This window comes from Toxorhynchites rutilus, chromosome 1 (genome assembly GCF_029784135.1).
Source record: "Toxorhynchites rutilus septentrionalis strain SRP chromosome 1, ASM2978413v1, whole genome shotgun sequence".
In the NCBI taxonomy this organism is placed as follows: Eukaryota; Metazoa; Arthropoda; class Insecta; order Diptera; family Culicidae; genus Toxorhynchites; species Toxorhynchites rutilus.
The window spans coordinates 2,986,344-3,002,485 of record NC_073744.1 but is presented as its reverse complement, the minus strand read 5'-3'; the positions used below and the strand labels follow the sequence as shown (position 1 = coordinate 3,002,485).

General features: G+C 38.4%; 1 protein-coding gene across 7 annotated transcripts in view; it reads left to right on the top strand.

Annotated features, from left to right (window-relative positions):
* The window catches only part of LOC129778748 (nucleolysin TIAR), a 1,021,219-nt gene that overhangs the window by 613,290 nt on the left and 391,787 nt on the right, over window positions 1-16,142 (top strand). For 4 of the 7 annotated variants that reach the window (XM_055785864.1, XM_055785856.1, XM_055785849.1 and 1 more), the window contains one exon: window positions 1,041-1,196. The exons of the other annotated variants lie outside the window; for them this stretch is intronic. In XM_055785864.1, coding sequence (XP_055641839.1) covers window positions 1,041-1,196 — 156 coding nt within the window. The remainder of the gene's footprint in view (window positions 1-1,040; window positions 1,197-16,142) is intronic. 7 annotated transcript variants of the gene reach the window in all.

The following is a 16,142-nucleotide window of genomic DNA, read 5'->3' as shown; positions in this document are numbered from 1 at the left end:
TCTATCCGTAGAATAAATCTACATCGCACAGGGTTCCTTGTAAACATTGTATCAAGATTGAACAATACAAGTTTTAAAAGATTTTCGAAGGGTTTCAATGTGAATCGAATAGAAAGTGTGTAAGAAATAATGCGACTAATTTAAAATTTCGATCACATCACTTCACGACTTCATCCCGAAGTGACCGTCGTCTGCTCGATAACAGAGTGAGAGAGAAAGAGAAAAAAAATGTTCCTACGCCTACTACACAACACACCACCGCAGGCAGCCTCGGTGAATGAGGCGTCCAGTCGGAGTCAGTCAATTTCGATCCAAGTCAGCCATCGCACAAGCTGTTTGGATTGCGTCTGCTCATTTCACTGACTCTTCATGGCCTGCTAGCGTCGGGCCGCCAGCTGGTTCTGCTTTCGATTTTCCGATGTTCATTAAAGATAACATCAGCTCTTTTTCTCCATTTTTCGTCTCATCGTCGGAAGCGTCTCGCAGCGCCCATTACCTCCGTATCGAATGATTGTTTTTCTTTTCGCAGTCCGAGCTTTGATCGTAGATACGAACTTTGTTTGTTCACACGCAAGCGATAGTAATTTTATGTTTTCATTCTTCCTCCAACCGTTTTTTTTTTTCGATTTCCTAACAGGTAAGTGATGATCCCTCATTTGGTAAACGATTTCTTCTTTCCTGACATTTTTTTCTTCTTCGTGCTCTCAGCTTAAGACTGAATCTTCCGTCAGATCCGTTCCGAAATTGAAAGCTTGCTCCATCTATCGCTAAATGTATGCGAGCTATACGCTCAGAGGGATCAGCACCTAATTTAGTGCTCACGATGAAGAAGTAAAAAAAAACTTGATCACAAAATATATGCAAACAAATCAAATCAAACAAACTATTCTGGAACTTTCTTTCTCTTTCTCTCTTTTTTCTCGCGAACGAACGAACGAACGAACGAACGATGATGATGAACAAATCTTTCGAAAACCCAAACAAACAAACAAACAAATGAACAAACGAACGAACGAACGAACTAAAAAACCGACGAACAGAGATGTCGTCGTCGTACCACTGGCACTTGCCACCGGCGAGCAATGGGAACGTCGTCAAAATGCCCTGGAAGACGTCGACGCTGACGACGACGATGGCAACGACGGCGGCAGCGGCTACGACTATGGTGCGACACCACGGTTCTAATGAGAACTTAGGTAAATATTTGAATTCAAATTTTCTAATTAAGTGAAGAGGTGAGAGCGCGAATGAATAAGCTGCTGCAATGGGGTCCTCGAGTTTCGCGCGCGAGAAGTCCTCGCGGAAGATGCAAATTTGCTACTTAAGAGAGATAGGGTGGGGTGGTTGAAAGGTATGCGGGAAGAATCACGGTTTGCATCGCCGGGATCTCGATTTCTAGGAGAGAAATGAAATTTAACCCCTTTTGTGTCGGTGTATTTTTTTTGCTGTCCCTTCGTCTCCGCGCTTTCGTGTTTGCTTTGGAGTGCGGAGGTAATTTTTAATTTTCTAGCTCACTTAACGACGCTCGAAAGTGGTACTGAATATTTAAACACATATTTCTCCGAGTTGATGGAATCGATATGAATATTTGAATAGGCTTTTGGCAGTTATTCGGTACGAATGTCTGTTTGCGCGATGCAAAGAAAAAACATCGTGTCTTTTCCTGACGCTCTCCTCAGGAGTGCTAATTTGTACTTCGTGCCGGGTTTGTGCCAAGTAGTGGGTAGAGTTGGAGTCGACTTGGAGAAGACTTCCAGCAGTAAGCCCGCGAGGACTTTAACATATTGAGCGCCGGCATTGTTCTTGTTGCGCTTTCCATTTAGTTTGAATCCAGAGCACTTGCGCACTGATGTTGTGTGGGATTCCAGATCCCAAAGATATTTTTTTAGTCTCATTTTGTAACACATAAGAAAACGAAGCCAAATATTTTTTATATACAGTCAACTCTCCCTTACTCGATGTTCTGTAACTCGATATTTTCCCTAACTCGATGAATTTCATGGCACCTTTGATTTTACATGCATTCTTCTCTCCCTAACTCGATACCTCCCTTACTCGATGCCTCTCTTACTCGATGGGCTTTGTTTCATTTTTCCATGGATTTTTACCTCGCTAACTCGATTGATTTTCGCGTACTTGTTTTTGTGCGTTTCTAGCTGTCATTTCAATTGCTCTTGAAAGTGAAGACGAAGTGTTCGTACTATCAAGGATTTTTTTTTTCAAGTATGGAAAACCAGGGAAAACCTTTCAAGCGAACGATTAAAACGCTAACCATAGCGCAACGTTTGAGCATCATCGAGCAGGTCGAAAAATATGGGCGAAAGGTGTCTGAAGTTGCAAAAGATTTCAGTATTGCACAAAGTACGGTGTTAACACTATTCAAGCAAAAGGAAAAATGGCATCGGATGGGAAAATTGAATGTGGACAAAAAGCGTATAAGGTTGGTTGGGAACGAGAAGCTGGAACGGTCAATGGAAATTTTTGTCAATCAAGCCAGAGAGAATAATTTACCTCTCTCAGGTTCTATTCTTCGGGAGAAGGCTTGCGAATTTGCCCAGAAACTGGGAATTCCCAATTTTAAAGGAAGTTCTGGATGGCTAAGTAAATTTTTAAAACGGCAAAAGATGACATTTCGGAAGCTATGTGGCGAGAGTGCCAGTGTAGATCTCAGTGTAACGGACAACTGGATTTCGCAAACCCTACCCAGTATAATCGCCGAGTATGATGCACGTGATATCTACAATGCAGACGAAACAGGACTTTACTACAAATGTTTGCCAGACAAAACATTTGCATTTCGATCAGGAACTTGCCACGGAGGAAAATGTGGCAAGTTCCTGATCGTCTGACAGTCATGTGTGCAACCAACATGGACGGAAGCGATAAACTACCATTGCTGGTCATTGAAAAGAGTAAAAACCCACGGTGTTTCAAAAAGAAGAAATCATTACCAGTGATATACGAGAGTAACACCAAGGCCTGGATGACCTCTATTCTTTTTGAGAAATGGATTATGCAACTTGACGAAAGATTTTCCAAAGAAAATAGAAAGGTATTGATTCGGGAATTATGTGTAATGGGAATGTATCATACTTATATCTCTTTCTCCTCAAAGGTGGTCATGTTCGTTGATAATTGTACAGCGCACCCAAAATCTTTCCAACCAAAGCTTAAATCGATAAATTTGCAGTTTTTTCCACCAAACTCTACTTCAGTAGTTCAGCCGCTGGACTTGGGCATAATCAAGAACCTGAAACAGTACTATCGCCATGAATTAGTAAAACGAAGACTGCTAGAAATGGAGGATACAACGGTATTTTTTTCCTTTTTACATTCATGTTATTCAGCACTCATACTGTATTCAAATATACTCTAGGACCCTTCAGATATATCGGTATTGGATGCAATTGAATTACTTTCACGCTCTTGGATAAACAAGGTTAAATCTGAGACTGTTCAAAATTGCTTCAGGAAAGCCGGATTTTCCATAAATGATGATGATGATATTCCGCTGGCAGAATTAATGCGTCGTGAGCTTGCTGCTGTCGACAGTGCAGTACCATTCGATTGTTCATCGTCATTTGATGAATATTGCGAAGTGGATCAAAACGTGATTTGCTGTGATCTAATGACTGATACCGATATACTGGAAAGTGTTGAAGAAGCTGAAAAAAACGTTGAAAATAGTAGTCCTATGGAGTTAGAGGAGGTTCAGGAAGTTTCAGCTGATTGTTTTGAAATTACACCTTCGAACGTTAAATTGAACCTAAAGAATATGTCCGAAATATTGCAATCAACTGAAAATGTTCCCGTGAAACTATTTGAACATTTCTTTGCGATTGAACAGTTCCTGCGTGATCGTTACAATTTAGTTTGAATTACATACATAATTAATATTTTCTTTGTTAACCTAGTTCCTTTTCCATTTCCAATTCCATTTTACAATAAAATTGGCCTACTAAACAAACATCCTATGTATTTTAAATTTATATTAAAATTTGAGAAAAGAATGTATAATAGTACATGCGCATTAGTACATATAGGGTAAATGTACTAATGCACAAAAACAAATCAATTATAGTAATATCCTGTATACGCAATGGTACCAATTATAGTAAATCCCATGTACCATAATTGGTTTATTCCTAATTGGGTCATATTTTTAAGCCCTAATATTGGGACACTTACCCTAACATATATTTGCAATTTGTGGCATAAAAAAAAATATGAAAAAATGTTCTGTATCTCCATACCTCCCTAACTAGATGGTCCCTTGGATATCGAGTTAGGGAGAGTTGACTGTAATATTGAACTACGCCATCCTAACAAAAAGCTAAAATTGCGACACGAGGCTCAACGTGTTAAAGAGTCTCCGCTACAGGTTCTATTTAGGGAGAGTTCAGCTGAATAAAAACCAAAACTCAAATTTAAATTCAATAGCTTCTATGCATTTATATAAACGTGACATAGTGGATAGACGAAAATAATAGGGCAAGTAAAATTATGTCAATGTTACATTCTTTATAACTCTTCGAAAAATACATGAATTTAGACTCAATTTAATATGTTTCTAACTGCATAGTGGCTAGTGGAAAGTTGAAAGTTGTATTTTTACTTTTACTTATATTTTTTAGCATGAACTATATTCTTTTTGTTTCCATTTCTACTAAATCAGTTCCAGCAAAATTTCCAATACATACTGTTGATCAGAAAAATTTTTGACGGCTTTTCATGGCTGATCATTCAAACCACTAGAACTTCATAATGAAGAGAAAAAATTCAATTTGAATGAAAATATTAATTTTTATTCATATACTAGCTGACCCAGCGAACTTCGTTCCGCCTGATGATTTTTGATATGGAGTAATTCAACGCCAAATCAGCCAGTCGCTAATCCGACCCTCTCCGATTTTTTTTGAAACTTGGTACTTGTGATGGAAACTACCTAAAATCACAATTTTCATTGTCATATGACCAATTTAGGATATTAGGGATTTCCATCAAAGATTCGAACAACTTGATTCGCTTACTATCTGTTTTGAAAACTGGTCGAAGTTCTACCTTCGGAACGGTTCAACCGATTTTGATAAAATTGTTTTTCCCAGATTCTCCACCAAATTTCCTGTCACCGTACCTAGGTTTTTTCGATATTTAAAATAATATATATTTTGGTTAATGTTTTTGTCTCGATTTTTGAGTGCAAAAAGTGCATTTTTTACGTCGTCATTTCGTTAAAAATCAATATTTTGGAAAAATCGTACGGAAATATGTCCAGCTCTATAAATACATTCGAACATTCAAATTTTTTTGCTGAGCACGATCTTGGGTTTTCTTTTTATAAATTTTCTAATATTCTAACAAAGCTGGTCATTATAATACAAAATTATTATCAGACACAAATCTCGTTCAAGATTCATTAATCGTTTGCAAAACAACATGTTTCTTCATCACATGGAATACATTGATAAGGAAAAGTAAATTTTCATTCATATTTTTTTCCTCGAAGTGCATTATTCCATCTCACAATTTATCACCATTCATGCTTCACACAAACGATACACAAAGATCAATTTCGTTAGCGCAAACATCATTTGGAGTGTAGAATTGAGCGATCTCTAGATAAAGATCGATCTTGACGGATCGATTTTCAAACGACGTAGGGATCGATTCTGAATTTAATTAAATCGGTGCCAAAGAATCGATCTTTGCTGAATCGATTTTTGAAAAATCGAATGCCTTTTTCCAATTTATTTTCTTGTTTTATATAAGTGTTGTCTTTTTTCAACATGGAATATACATTTCACATTTGTATTCAAGCATCAAATGCATTTTATTCTAATTCTCTGCATGGAGGTCTAAAAAACATGAAAGCCCAGAAAATTGTTTTTTCCAGGACATTCATCTTGTACCGTCATGCAACTATTCAATCAAATAATGTACCGTCGATGGAGGAGGGTCATGGGTCATGGGCAATGAGGTACATATCGAGGTGAAGCAGTAGGCAAAGTATATTTGTATTGGCGACCAAAATATGGTTTCGTAATTATTTGCGTTCTTTACGAAGTGTATATGGAAGAAACAAAACAATGTTCAAAATACTCACGGTTTCATGATGGTTTGAGCCAAATTTCTCATGAAATCTTGCAACTTTTTGTCTTTCAACGAATGACAATTGTATTGTGGCCTATTTCCCCTATAAATATGGTGAAAAAACCCAGAGAGTAGTCGTAGTTTCAGTCTTCGAAAGCAGTAACATTTTCAGTGAAACGCTGCTTAATTGAAGACTATTTTCTCACATCACATACACCCACACTGAGAGCCATAGTAATATAAATATAGTATCGTTAAAATAAGGAAAGTTCGTTTGTTTCTATGGCCGTGGGGAAGTGAAAATGTTTCACTAAAAAATCACTTTTGTTGGTTTCCTTCGACGTGATTTCACAAATGTTCACTGCATGCTATCACATGTTGTTTATAATACGCGGGAACATAAATAAAATGTAAGTTTTTCATTGATAACACACTTATTGAAAAAAGCATTTTTACACGGATGCGGTGGGCAATCAAAGATAAACACAACGACTGACGTCACTATTTGAGAAAAAGTTTTGGCAGCGCATGCTATGTCACTCGAAACTCTACCATCTTCATTACCTTTTTTCCAGAACATTGGGTCATGGGGGTGAGGAATATTGCGAATATTTTCGAAAGCTGTGAACCGTTTAATAGGAGACATATTTTCACTACTTCCAATGTATGATAATTAACTGCGCTATTGTTCAATAATTTATCAAAGTTTTTTCCGTTTTGACCCAATCTACCCCGATCGACGGTAGTTGTATATTATTATTAGAAATTCAACAACTGATATTCATCCAGAACTCCGGAGACAATCTACATATATAAAAATCTTGTGTCACGATGTTCGTGGTCGAACTTCTCCAAAACGGTTAGACCAATTTTAATGAAATTATACGCAAAACAATTTTTAAGCATGTGCACAGACCGAGCGGTCTTAGGCTTACTTTCTATTGTAAGAGAAACAACTGTGCAACTCCCGACTCATTTCTCTTTATTCTACTTCTCTTAACGAAAACATAATCGATCTTAATTCCTACCGACTGAACTCAGGCGGAGTTCAACTGCTACCAAATTTCTATTTATTTATCTACTGCTACCTATCTTATGATTTATGGAATTATTATGGAAACTTTCGATATCTTCATTTGAGAATCCTTATATTTTGGCTGGATTATTATCATAACGGGTGTTAAATAATAAATGAGAATTTTTTCAATCACATATAAAAATTATTTTTTTTCATCGATTTCAGTATTTTTTATTAATAACATAATGTATTTTCTTCAAAAAAATGTCAGTGAATGTTTGAGTAAGGGCCGTGGTCTGCTGTGGTCGTGGTCTGCACTTACGTCCATTTTCCGGATACAATTCCGGATTCATGTAGTCAGTTGCTTCGTGTCCTTGGCTCTCCAATTGTTTTTATACACTAGGGCACTGAGTGAGCCAAAGAAATCCTCTATTGGGTGGCACTGGGGCAAGTTTGTTGGGTTACGATCTTTCGGCACGAACGGTATCTTTTTCTCCTCAAGTTACGCCAGCGTCTTCTTGGCGTAATCGGAAGACGCCTTGTCCGGCCAAAAGACGTACTTCCCATCCGCGTGATGCTCGTTCAGGAACGGCAGCAGAATTTTATCGAGGCATTCTCGATAGATTTGTTGGTTGATTGCCAGACCGCTCGGCTTAAACCAAGGCTTTGAAATGCCCCGGTCGGAAATGGCGATGTACAACATAACCTTTTTTTCAAACTTTTGCTTGAACTTGTATTTCACTTCAGGCGGTGTGGATGACTTGTCGTTGGGGTAGTAATTATCATTTCCTGGAATATGCGTTTTGGACAGCGGAAAATAGCTTTCGTCGTCCAGAACGAAAGACGTCCCGCGGTATTTTTTGGTCATCCACCGACACTGTGATTTAACCGTTTAACAATCTGCTCCTCCGTGTACTCCGGCGACCTCGTCTTCTTCCTGCAGACGATTCCTTCCATTTTGAGGGTCCGATGGATCAATACGTGGGAGCAGCCTTATTTCCGACCGGCGTCACGCAGGCTGGTTGCGTCCTTGTTGTCAAACAGCTTCTTTAACGATGTCTTCCTCTGCTTCGTCATTATCGTCACCGGACGACCACTTCCGACCTTCCGCTCTACGTTCAGGGAACCCAGGATACGATATACGGTACTGACAGGTACATTTTCTTCCTTTAAATGTGCCACCGTGAACTTTTTTCCTTGCTGGAAATGCGTTGCGTAGAACCGTACAATGCGTTCGCGGAGCACGTGCTGTTTCGACGCCATCTTTGCTTTGACTAAATTCAAACTAGCAAAACCAAACACGCCTACTGTTTCTAGGGAGCCCAAAGAGCAAATTTCTTGGAGAAAGAAAATTTTACGCTCTTTATTTAAGTTACTGAAAGGTATTGAAAAAATTCTCATTTTTTATTTAACACCCGTTATTCAATCTATTTATAAAGAGGCGCTGCACATGATAATATGTGTTACATTATATATCATACTGCTAGGATATCGATTACCGTATATTTAGTACCTATTAGTGTGGCCCCAATGTTCTGGAAAAAAGGTAATGAAGATGGTCGAGTTTCGAGCGACATAGCATGCGCTGCCATAACTATTTCGCAAATAGTGACGTCAGTCGTTGTGTTTATCTTTGATTGCCCACCGCATCCATGTAAAAATGCTATTTTCAGGAAGTTATTTTTTTAATTAAAAACGTACATTTTTGTAGACCTCCCGCTGAATATAAGGCTAATGTGATAACGTGAAGTGAATATTTGTAAAATGACGTCGAAAAAGACGGATAAAAGTGATATTTCCATGTGCCATTTTCACTCCCCCACGTTCATAGAAACAAACGAAGTTTCATTATTTTACCGTTATGAAGTTGATGTTTCGAAGGCTCTCAGTGTCGGTGTATATGTTGTGAGATAATAATCGCCAATTAATCAAAAGTTCATCGAAAATATTACTGCTTTCGAGAACTAAGCATACGACTGCTCTCTGGACCTTTTTACCACACGAATAATCGAAATAAGCCACGAATAATTGTCATCTGTTAAAAAACAACCAGTTGAATGATTTCATGAGAGTTTTAGCTCAAATTATCATGCAACCGTATGTACTTTCAACATTGTTTTGTTTCTTCCATATACATTCCATATTGAATGCAAATAATTACGACACGATATTTGGCTTGCAAATACAGATACACTTCGCCTACTGCTCCACCTCTATATGTACCTCATTGGTGTGGCCCTATGCAGAAAAAAAATATTTTTCTTTTCAATGGCACTAACGTTCGCCATCTGAACGTAATATTACTTGTGCCATTTTTATTGAGATTTTTATGTCAAGCAACACTCCTTGAATAAGTTGAAATGTAAATAAACTATAGATATACGAATAGATTTAAGAATTAAGTGTTCATCAACATTGTTACAATTTCCTTATATCCCATCCTTCTCCTAAAAATATGTCACCCTTCTAAACTCGAGTACACCGCGAGTAATCGGTTTTCCACCTTACTAACCATAGATGTAAGAAAATTGTTTATATATATATAGTTTTAAAAATATATTTAAGAATTCGGCTCCTTTAAACTTAAGTAACTGAGCCTGTAAAAATAAACGAATTAATAAAAAAAAAACACTCCTTGAATGTATTCTGAGTGACAAGCTCTACAATATATGTGACCATTATGCAAGTCAGAAGAGTTTTGTTTTGCCGAAAAGTCCCCCAGCCGCTCTGAAGGGAAAAAACGGATATTACATAAACATTAAACAACATTATAAATATCATCACGCATTTTGAATCAATATTTATGAACATGTGGTTAGAGGAGATGAAACAAACAAAAGAGTGCGCTCGACGGATCTCTATGTGTATCATATGATGATTCGACACGGTCATGACAGCGTCATTCTACGATGCCGTGAGCTGTGCCAACAATTCATGGTCGACATGAAGAGGAAGAAGGTAGAGAGCGAACGACTGTCAGTATACGACACAATCATCAGAAGCGGGGTAAAGAGGTATACATTCACTCGAGAGACGCTATCTTGAGCAACGCCGACACAGCCTTTGTTATTGCCATGCCAAAACGCAATGTATTGTCATGATATTACAGTATGTTTTCGGGAAGATGGTAATGGATTGTCTAGTGGAATAAACTCTTTTCAAACAAAAATTCATAAATTATAATTAATTCCAATCTCATGGATGAAAATTGTGTCTAATATTAATTTTATATAATAAATAAAATTGCAGCGCAAATGCAAGCAAATGTATAGTAAAATAGCTAATGTAGGTTCAGGACTATGTCTTCCAAGAATTAAAAAAATATCAAGTAATAATTTTCATTCAAATTTTAACAATTTAAAATTGTTTTCGGTCTGGTAATCTGACAGAGAGTAAATAGCTCAAAAATGCGGATAGTTTTTTCAACGATTGATTGGCTGCAAAGCAAGGTCACATTTTCATCGCACAATGGAATTTAAATCGAACGGATTTTAGAATGCAAAAATTGAGTTCGATTAATTGTGAGATCCGATTGAGTTTCAAATCAATGGATTTCTCAAGGTTCGTGGCCCATGATCTCAAATTTGTATCGCCTCGCATGGCAGATGGTTATCATACAAAGCATTTTCCTAAAGTGTCGCACCAGCGACACGATCACAAGCGTTGGCGGATATCTGATATATCAACGAAGAAATCCTGATAATGGCGTCCAATCATTCACTAATATAAACAACCCAGACAAAATCGATGGGTAGTACCATTTTTTTCTCAACTGAGCAAAACATTCAATGCTCATATTATTGTTGAGCTCTGCAATTCGGTGAAGAGCAATAAATACACTTGGGAGTTCGTGAATAAAGTTACCTATATGGCTGTATTTCGATTTCAGAATACCGATGTCAATAACACTCGATTGAATGACAACGACGGAATAATGCGCTATCAAATTGGCCGGTATACCAGCTCCATTAAAGTTATCTACTGTGTCTTTGGTTTTTCAATTAATAAACGGGACCAGCAGATGTAAATTTAGCGTATTTGTCACCAACGAAACAGTAATTCAACGAAATTAATATTATTAATTTTTATTTCATTTTTCTTTTTAACGACATATTACTTTTTTCAATTAACACTCTACAATTAAGTTTTAGGAGATCGAACATATCAGTTACGTTGATTTTTTTTTATTTAGTCGGAACTTCGAGGGCTGTATGGGCAGTTACGTTACTAAAATACATTGAATTGAGTAAATATATTGTGGAATTGAATGGAAGTGGTTGTCGAAATGTTGATAATAGTCCCAATTCTAGAAAAGAACACTTCAGCTAAATTTTTCATTGTCAGTCTAGTGAATGTGATAATTCAATTATAACTTGTGACCACTTGTTTTGTAATTAAATTTACAAAACTTCTTCTCCTAAACCGAAAACCTCATATAGCCTGATCAAATAGTAATAAACAAAAAACTGCATAATTTCATGCAACTTTGAAGCATTATAAAAGTAGTTTAAATTCTTCAAACATCAATACATCCTCAAATGCTGCCAAGCGTATCGATTGAGTTTGAATAAACAATTGTTAAACATTCATTTTTATACTAACCTTCCTATAACAGTTCGGCTGAAAAGTTCATAAGATTGACGTCTAGATGGCGCCTCTTGCTAAAATCTACTCGACTATCACAAAGCACCAACTTTCAATGGATACGTGTCAAAATATGACAGCAATCGGTCGATTGGTTCGTGAGTTACAGCATTGATAGTGAAGCAACTTTTGTTATTGTGAAAAAAATGGAAAAATCACAAATCAATGAAAACGATGGCAGAATTGCATGCATTGGGCATTGCATTGCTTACAGATCTGGCCCCCAGCGACTATTTTCTGTTCGCAGACCTGAAGAGAATGCTCGCTGGCAAGATATTTAAGACCGATGAGGAAGTGATTACCGAAACTGAGGCCTATTTTGGGGAAAAACCGAAAGAGTACTATAAAAATGGTGTCAAGCTGCAAGATCGCTATAATCGCTGTATCGCCCTCAAAGGCAATTATGTTGAATGATAAAATTGAATTTTGCAAAAAAAAATAGTTTTACTTTTAGTTTTTATAAACTTTTCAGCCGAACTGTTACTCGCGCATAGGTCTGACTGACCGAGCATCAATGAGGTGGCTGAATTAAATGACTATTAAAACTGAATGAAGTTAAAGTAAAAATATTTTCTGAAGTTTTTTTTACTCAATTATATCTTTTTTCTTTGAATAAATACCAATAACGCCTAAAAATTCACAAAAGCAATATCACAGAGACGCGCACAGTTCAGAGTTCACAAATTACGGTCTTTCGCGCGAATATAGGAGTGTTAAAAGGCAATTTTTTTAACCATTTATGGTGTATGGAGATTGAAAAGGAGTTGGTCAAGATCAGTGTTACCAAATCACTCAGATATTTTCTGCAATTGTTTTATGTCTAGGTGATATACAAAAGCATAAAACCATGTTCTGATATCTGTTCTTGTGTTATGTAATAAACGAACGAACAAAATTATTTCAATGTTTCTGACTTCTTAAATCCATCCATTATCAAGTATCATGCAAACCTCATAATCCAAATAAAAACTCATAAATCTAAGGGCCAAACGCCTGGCAACACATTTGTGAATAAATTCTGTACAAAACTAATTATTTGCGAAAGAAAAATTATTTAAATTTTTCGCATCGATTTCGGACAGGTTGCCAAAACAGATTTTTTGTTGTGTTTTAGAAAATCATCTGTAATTTGCAGTAAGTTCAAATGTTTGCAGGAAAATTTTTAGCCTAGTGTATCCACAAAACACCTGTGAACGTTTCATATTGATCCATCCAGCCGTTTCCTCTAGCTGATTTTTCAAAGTTTGGAGTAAATTAGCAATGAACGATTCGTAACTTTCGTTTTCATGAGACAAAAATATGATCCTTAAAAAAACATGAACGCAGAAGGGAAGAGAGGAATTTGGCGTGGGAGTTCCTAATGGTTCTGTATATTTCAAATAATGAAAAATATTCGGGGTGATGTTCAGGGCTCGACCACATTGTTGACGTAGGACTATGGAATTATGTACTACTGTGAGAGTGCAAAAATGAAAACAATACACTTGAGTGTGTTTAGTGTTAGTTTTACTCCGAATTTCAGTTTTTCTTACTCACACGGTTGAAAAGATGCAGTCAAATTTGTGTGTTGTACATGGTAATTTCTCACAAGATGACATTAAAAAAAACCGTTTGAGGCAGTTAAATTTTTGAACCGATAACGACTGTGACTAAAATACAAAAAAAACACGAATTTGGTTTGCAAAGCATCCACTTGAAAAAAGCGGCCAATTTTAATTCATTCTCCATTTCTTCGGCAGCTCAGATTTCCCTAGTAAATCTTACCCCATTCCAAAATTGGATCTCCTCCGAAAAGCGTGACGATCACACGTCGGTGGTAAGCCTTTCCCCCCAACCACCAACCTCAGGGGAGGAAGCCAACGTATTCTGCATCGGCACGAACAAACAGCAGTAAACCTTCGAGAAGTTACCCCGGCTAAGAACCGTCGCTATCTTGGATCTCATGTTCCCAGTCTCGGTCCCGGTCCCGGTCCCTGAACCCGTTCCCGGTCTCGTCCCCGTCCACCGTCATCTTCGTCGGCCTACTACGGCTGCTAGTCAGGGCTGTGCTTCACTAAAGTTTTACGAAAGCCACGTCGCTTTTTATTATGCTCCGGAGTGCATCTAAGCAGGCGTCGTCGGCGCGGTGCGGTGTTGAAGATTGTTTGTCGAAGAGACAAAAGGCGTTGTTATCCCAATGTATGTGTGTATGTGTGTGTGTGTGAAGGTAGGATATTACAGCCACGAATGACAGGGACCGACCGGTAATAACGCGATGTGTATGAGAGACCGGGGATAATCTTTATAGTCAATCGCGGAGATGAAGGAAAAGACTGAATAAGCGCAAACTTGCCCAAGAAGACCCGTCTTTGTTTCGCATCAACGCCGGGGAGGGGACCACTTCGGGGGCCAGAAAACGGAATAAAAATGGCTCTTAAAGGATCTATTATCAGGACCGTAATTTATGAACTACTTCCTGAAGTATAAATTTTATATTCGTTATTTGTTTTGCCTCTGTGTTAATGATTATACCACAGCTGCCATTACAGTCGAGTTTTGCCGGAAGGATACCATGTTTGTTCGAACAACAGACACAAAACAGTTCTGAAAGAGCACAACCACAAGAAGCTGTAGAATGGGACACGTTTTCTATCGTCGGAGGATGCGAGGACCAAGCGAGGGAGCGTGTCAATTTGCCCGCCCCAATGAATTGGCTGTACCGCATAACACAACAATACACACGCATCCATGATAAACCAGAATCCGGCCACTCGTAGAGAAGGAGAAGCACTTCCCGGATCCGTATGGAAAAGTTGGTTTCCCATACGGAAGGGTTCAAGCTGCTAAATGGTTGATTGGAAGGAAATTCTTCGAGATGAGCCTCCGAACCCCTCTTTTGTTTTCGAAACGAGATAAGGCCAATGTTTCAGATAACACTTGTACCGACCCAATATGAGCCGGAGAAAGGGTAAAAAGTTGAGCTAGACTTTTCCTGTGCGTGTGTGTGTGTGTGTGTTTGTGTATTTATCAGTGGACAGGTAGAAGGGTACATTAATTGATGCTCTCTGATAACAAGATATCCTTGTTCGACACAATTTTTAATAACTGGGCGTTTTCTTGCTGTTTTATGAGAAGGGTCTCTCGAGTTTCGAAATATGACTGTTGAAAGGAAACGGTGAACATGTTCGTATACGGGACCGAAGCATATCTAATCTGCTGAATGGGTATATTTCATGGTTTCCGATGCGGGTTCGAACAGTTTCCAGAAAAAGAAAGATCCACAACTTGACTGTAAATCATGGTGAAAATATATACTATTTCATTCCCACCGTTCCACATTGACTATCAAGAAAACTGTCAAAAATATATTAGCTTCCGGTCGGGGAGGGGAGGGAAACCATCACCAGAACCGTTGGCAAACTTACTTCCCCATTAAGCGGCCGCTTTTGACTTCATGCCCCCGCTCGCTTGCCCCCAGCACACAAGACAAACAATGAAAAGTTTCCCGGTCCTGGCCCGGGTGGAACACACTGCAGCGAAGAAGAGGTTTCCGTTTTTCTCTTAACATCAGCGCTTCTTGTTTCCTTAAACCCTTTTACTCGGACTAGAGCGTTGCTTCGTTTTTCCTCCCTGTCGCGCCCGAACCAAGGAGAAATAGTTCTTGCAGCAACTTTTCGGCTTTTTTCCTCACTTCCCTGGAAACTAGTTCGCGTGCATTTTCCCTCTCCCCACCAGGATGGATTCTTTGCCGACTTCCCGCCGTAAACTCAACCCACATAATTAGGGAAGGAAAATCATAAATTTTCGTATAAATAATTTTAAAACTTTCGGGGCGCAAATTAAATTGCTCGATGCAAAGTGCCGCTGACTTTAGTAGCTGGGTTTGTGTGTGTGTGTGTGTGTGAGGGTCTGGAGGGCGGGAGCAAAATGTGCTAAAGATCCTCTTGCAATTCAGTGCACCCCTGCACCCCGTTACCTTTTCCCCCGTTTGTGTGATTCCAACCCGGGTCAGCACGAGAACAATAATAGAGCTCCGACCTTTTCATTTTTAAAGGCGCTTTGTACATTTTCGTTATTGCCGAAATAAAAACAAGACAGCCATTAAGCAGTAGAAGATAGTGTGGTTCCCGGGTTTTTATTGTATTTTCCTTCTTTTCTCTGTGTGTTTTTTCCCCCCGAGAGGAGTGAGACGAGGCGCGCTCCGAAAACTATCGTCTTCATACGGAACAGGTGTTGAACGTTTGGCTAACAGAAGAGTCTTATCGTAGCTGTGCCATGGCCATGCCATGGTATAAAGCTTGCCGTGGATACCATTATAAACTAAACTTCCTTGAGAGAGAGGTTGTGGAAAAATGCGGTAATGATAAATATTAAAATCCGTGTACAACGTGTACTCTCGTATCTTGGGTTT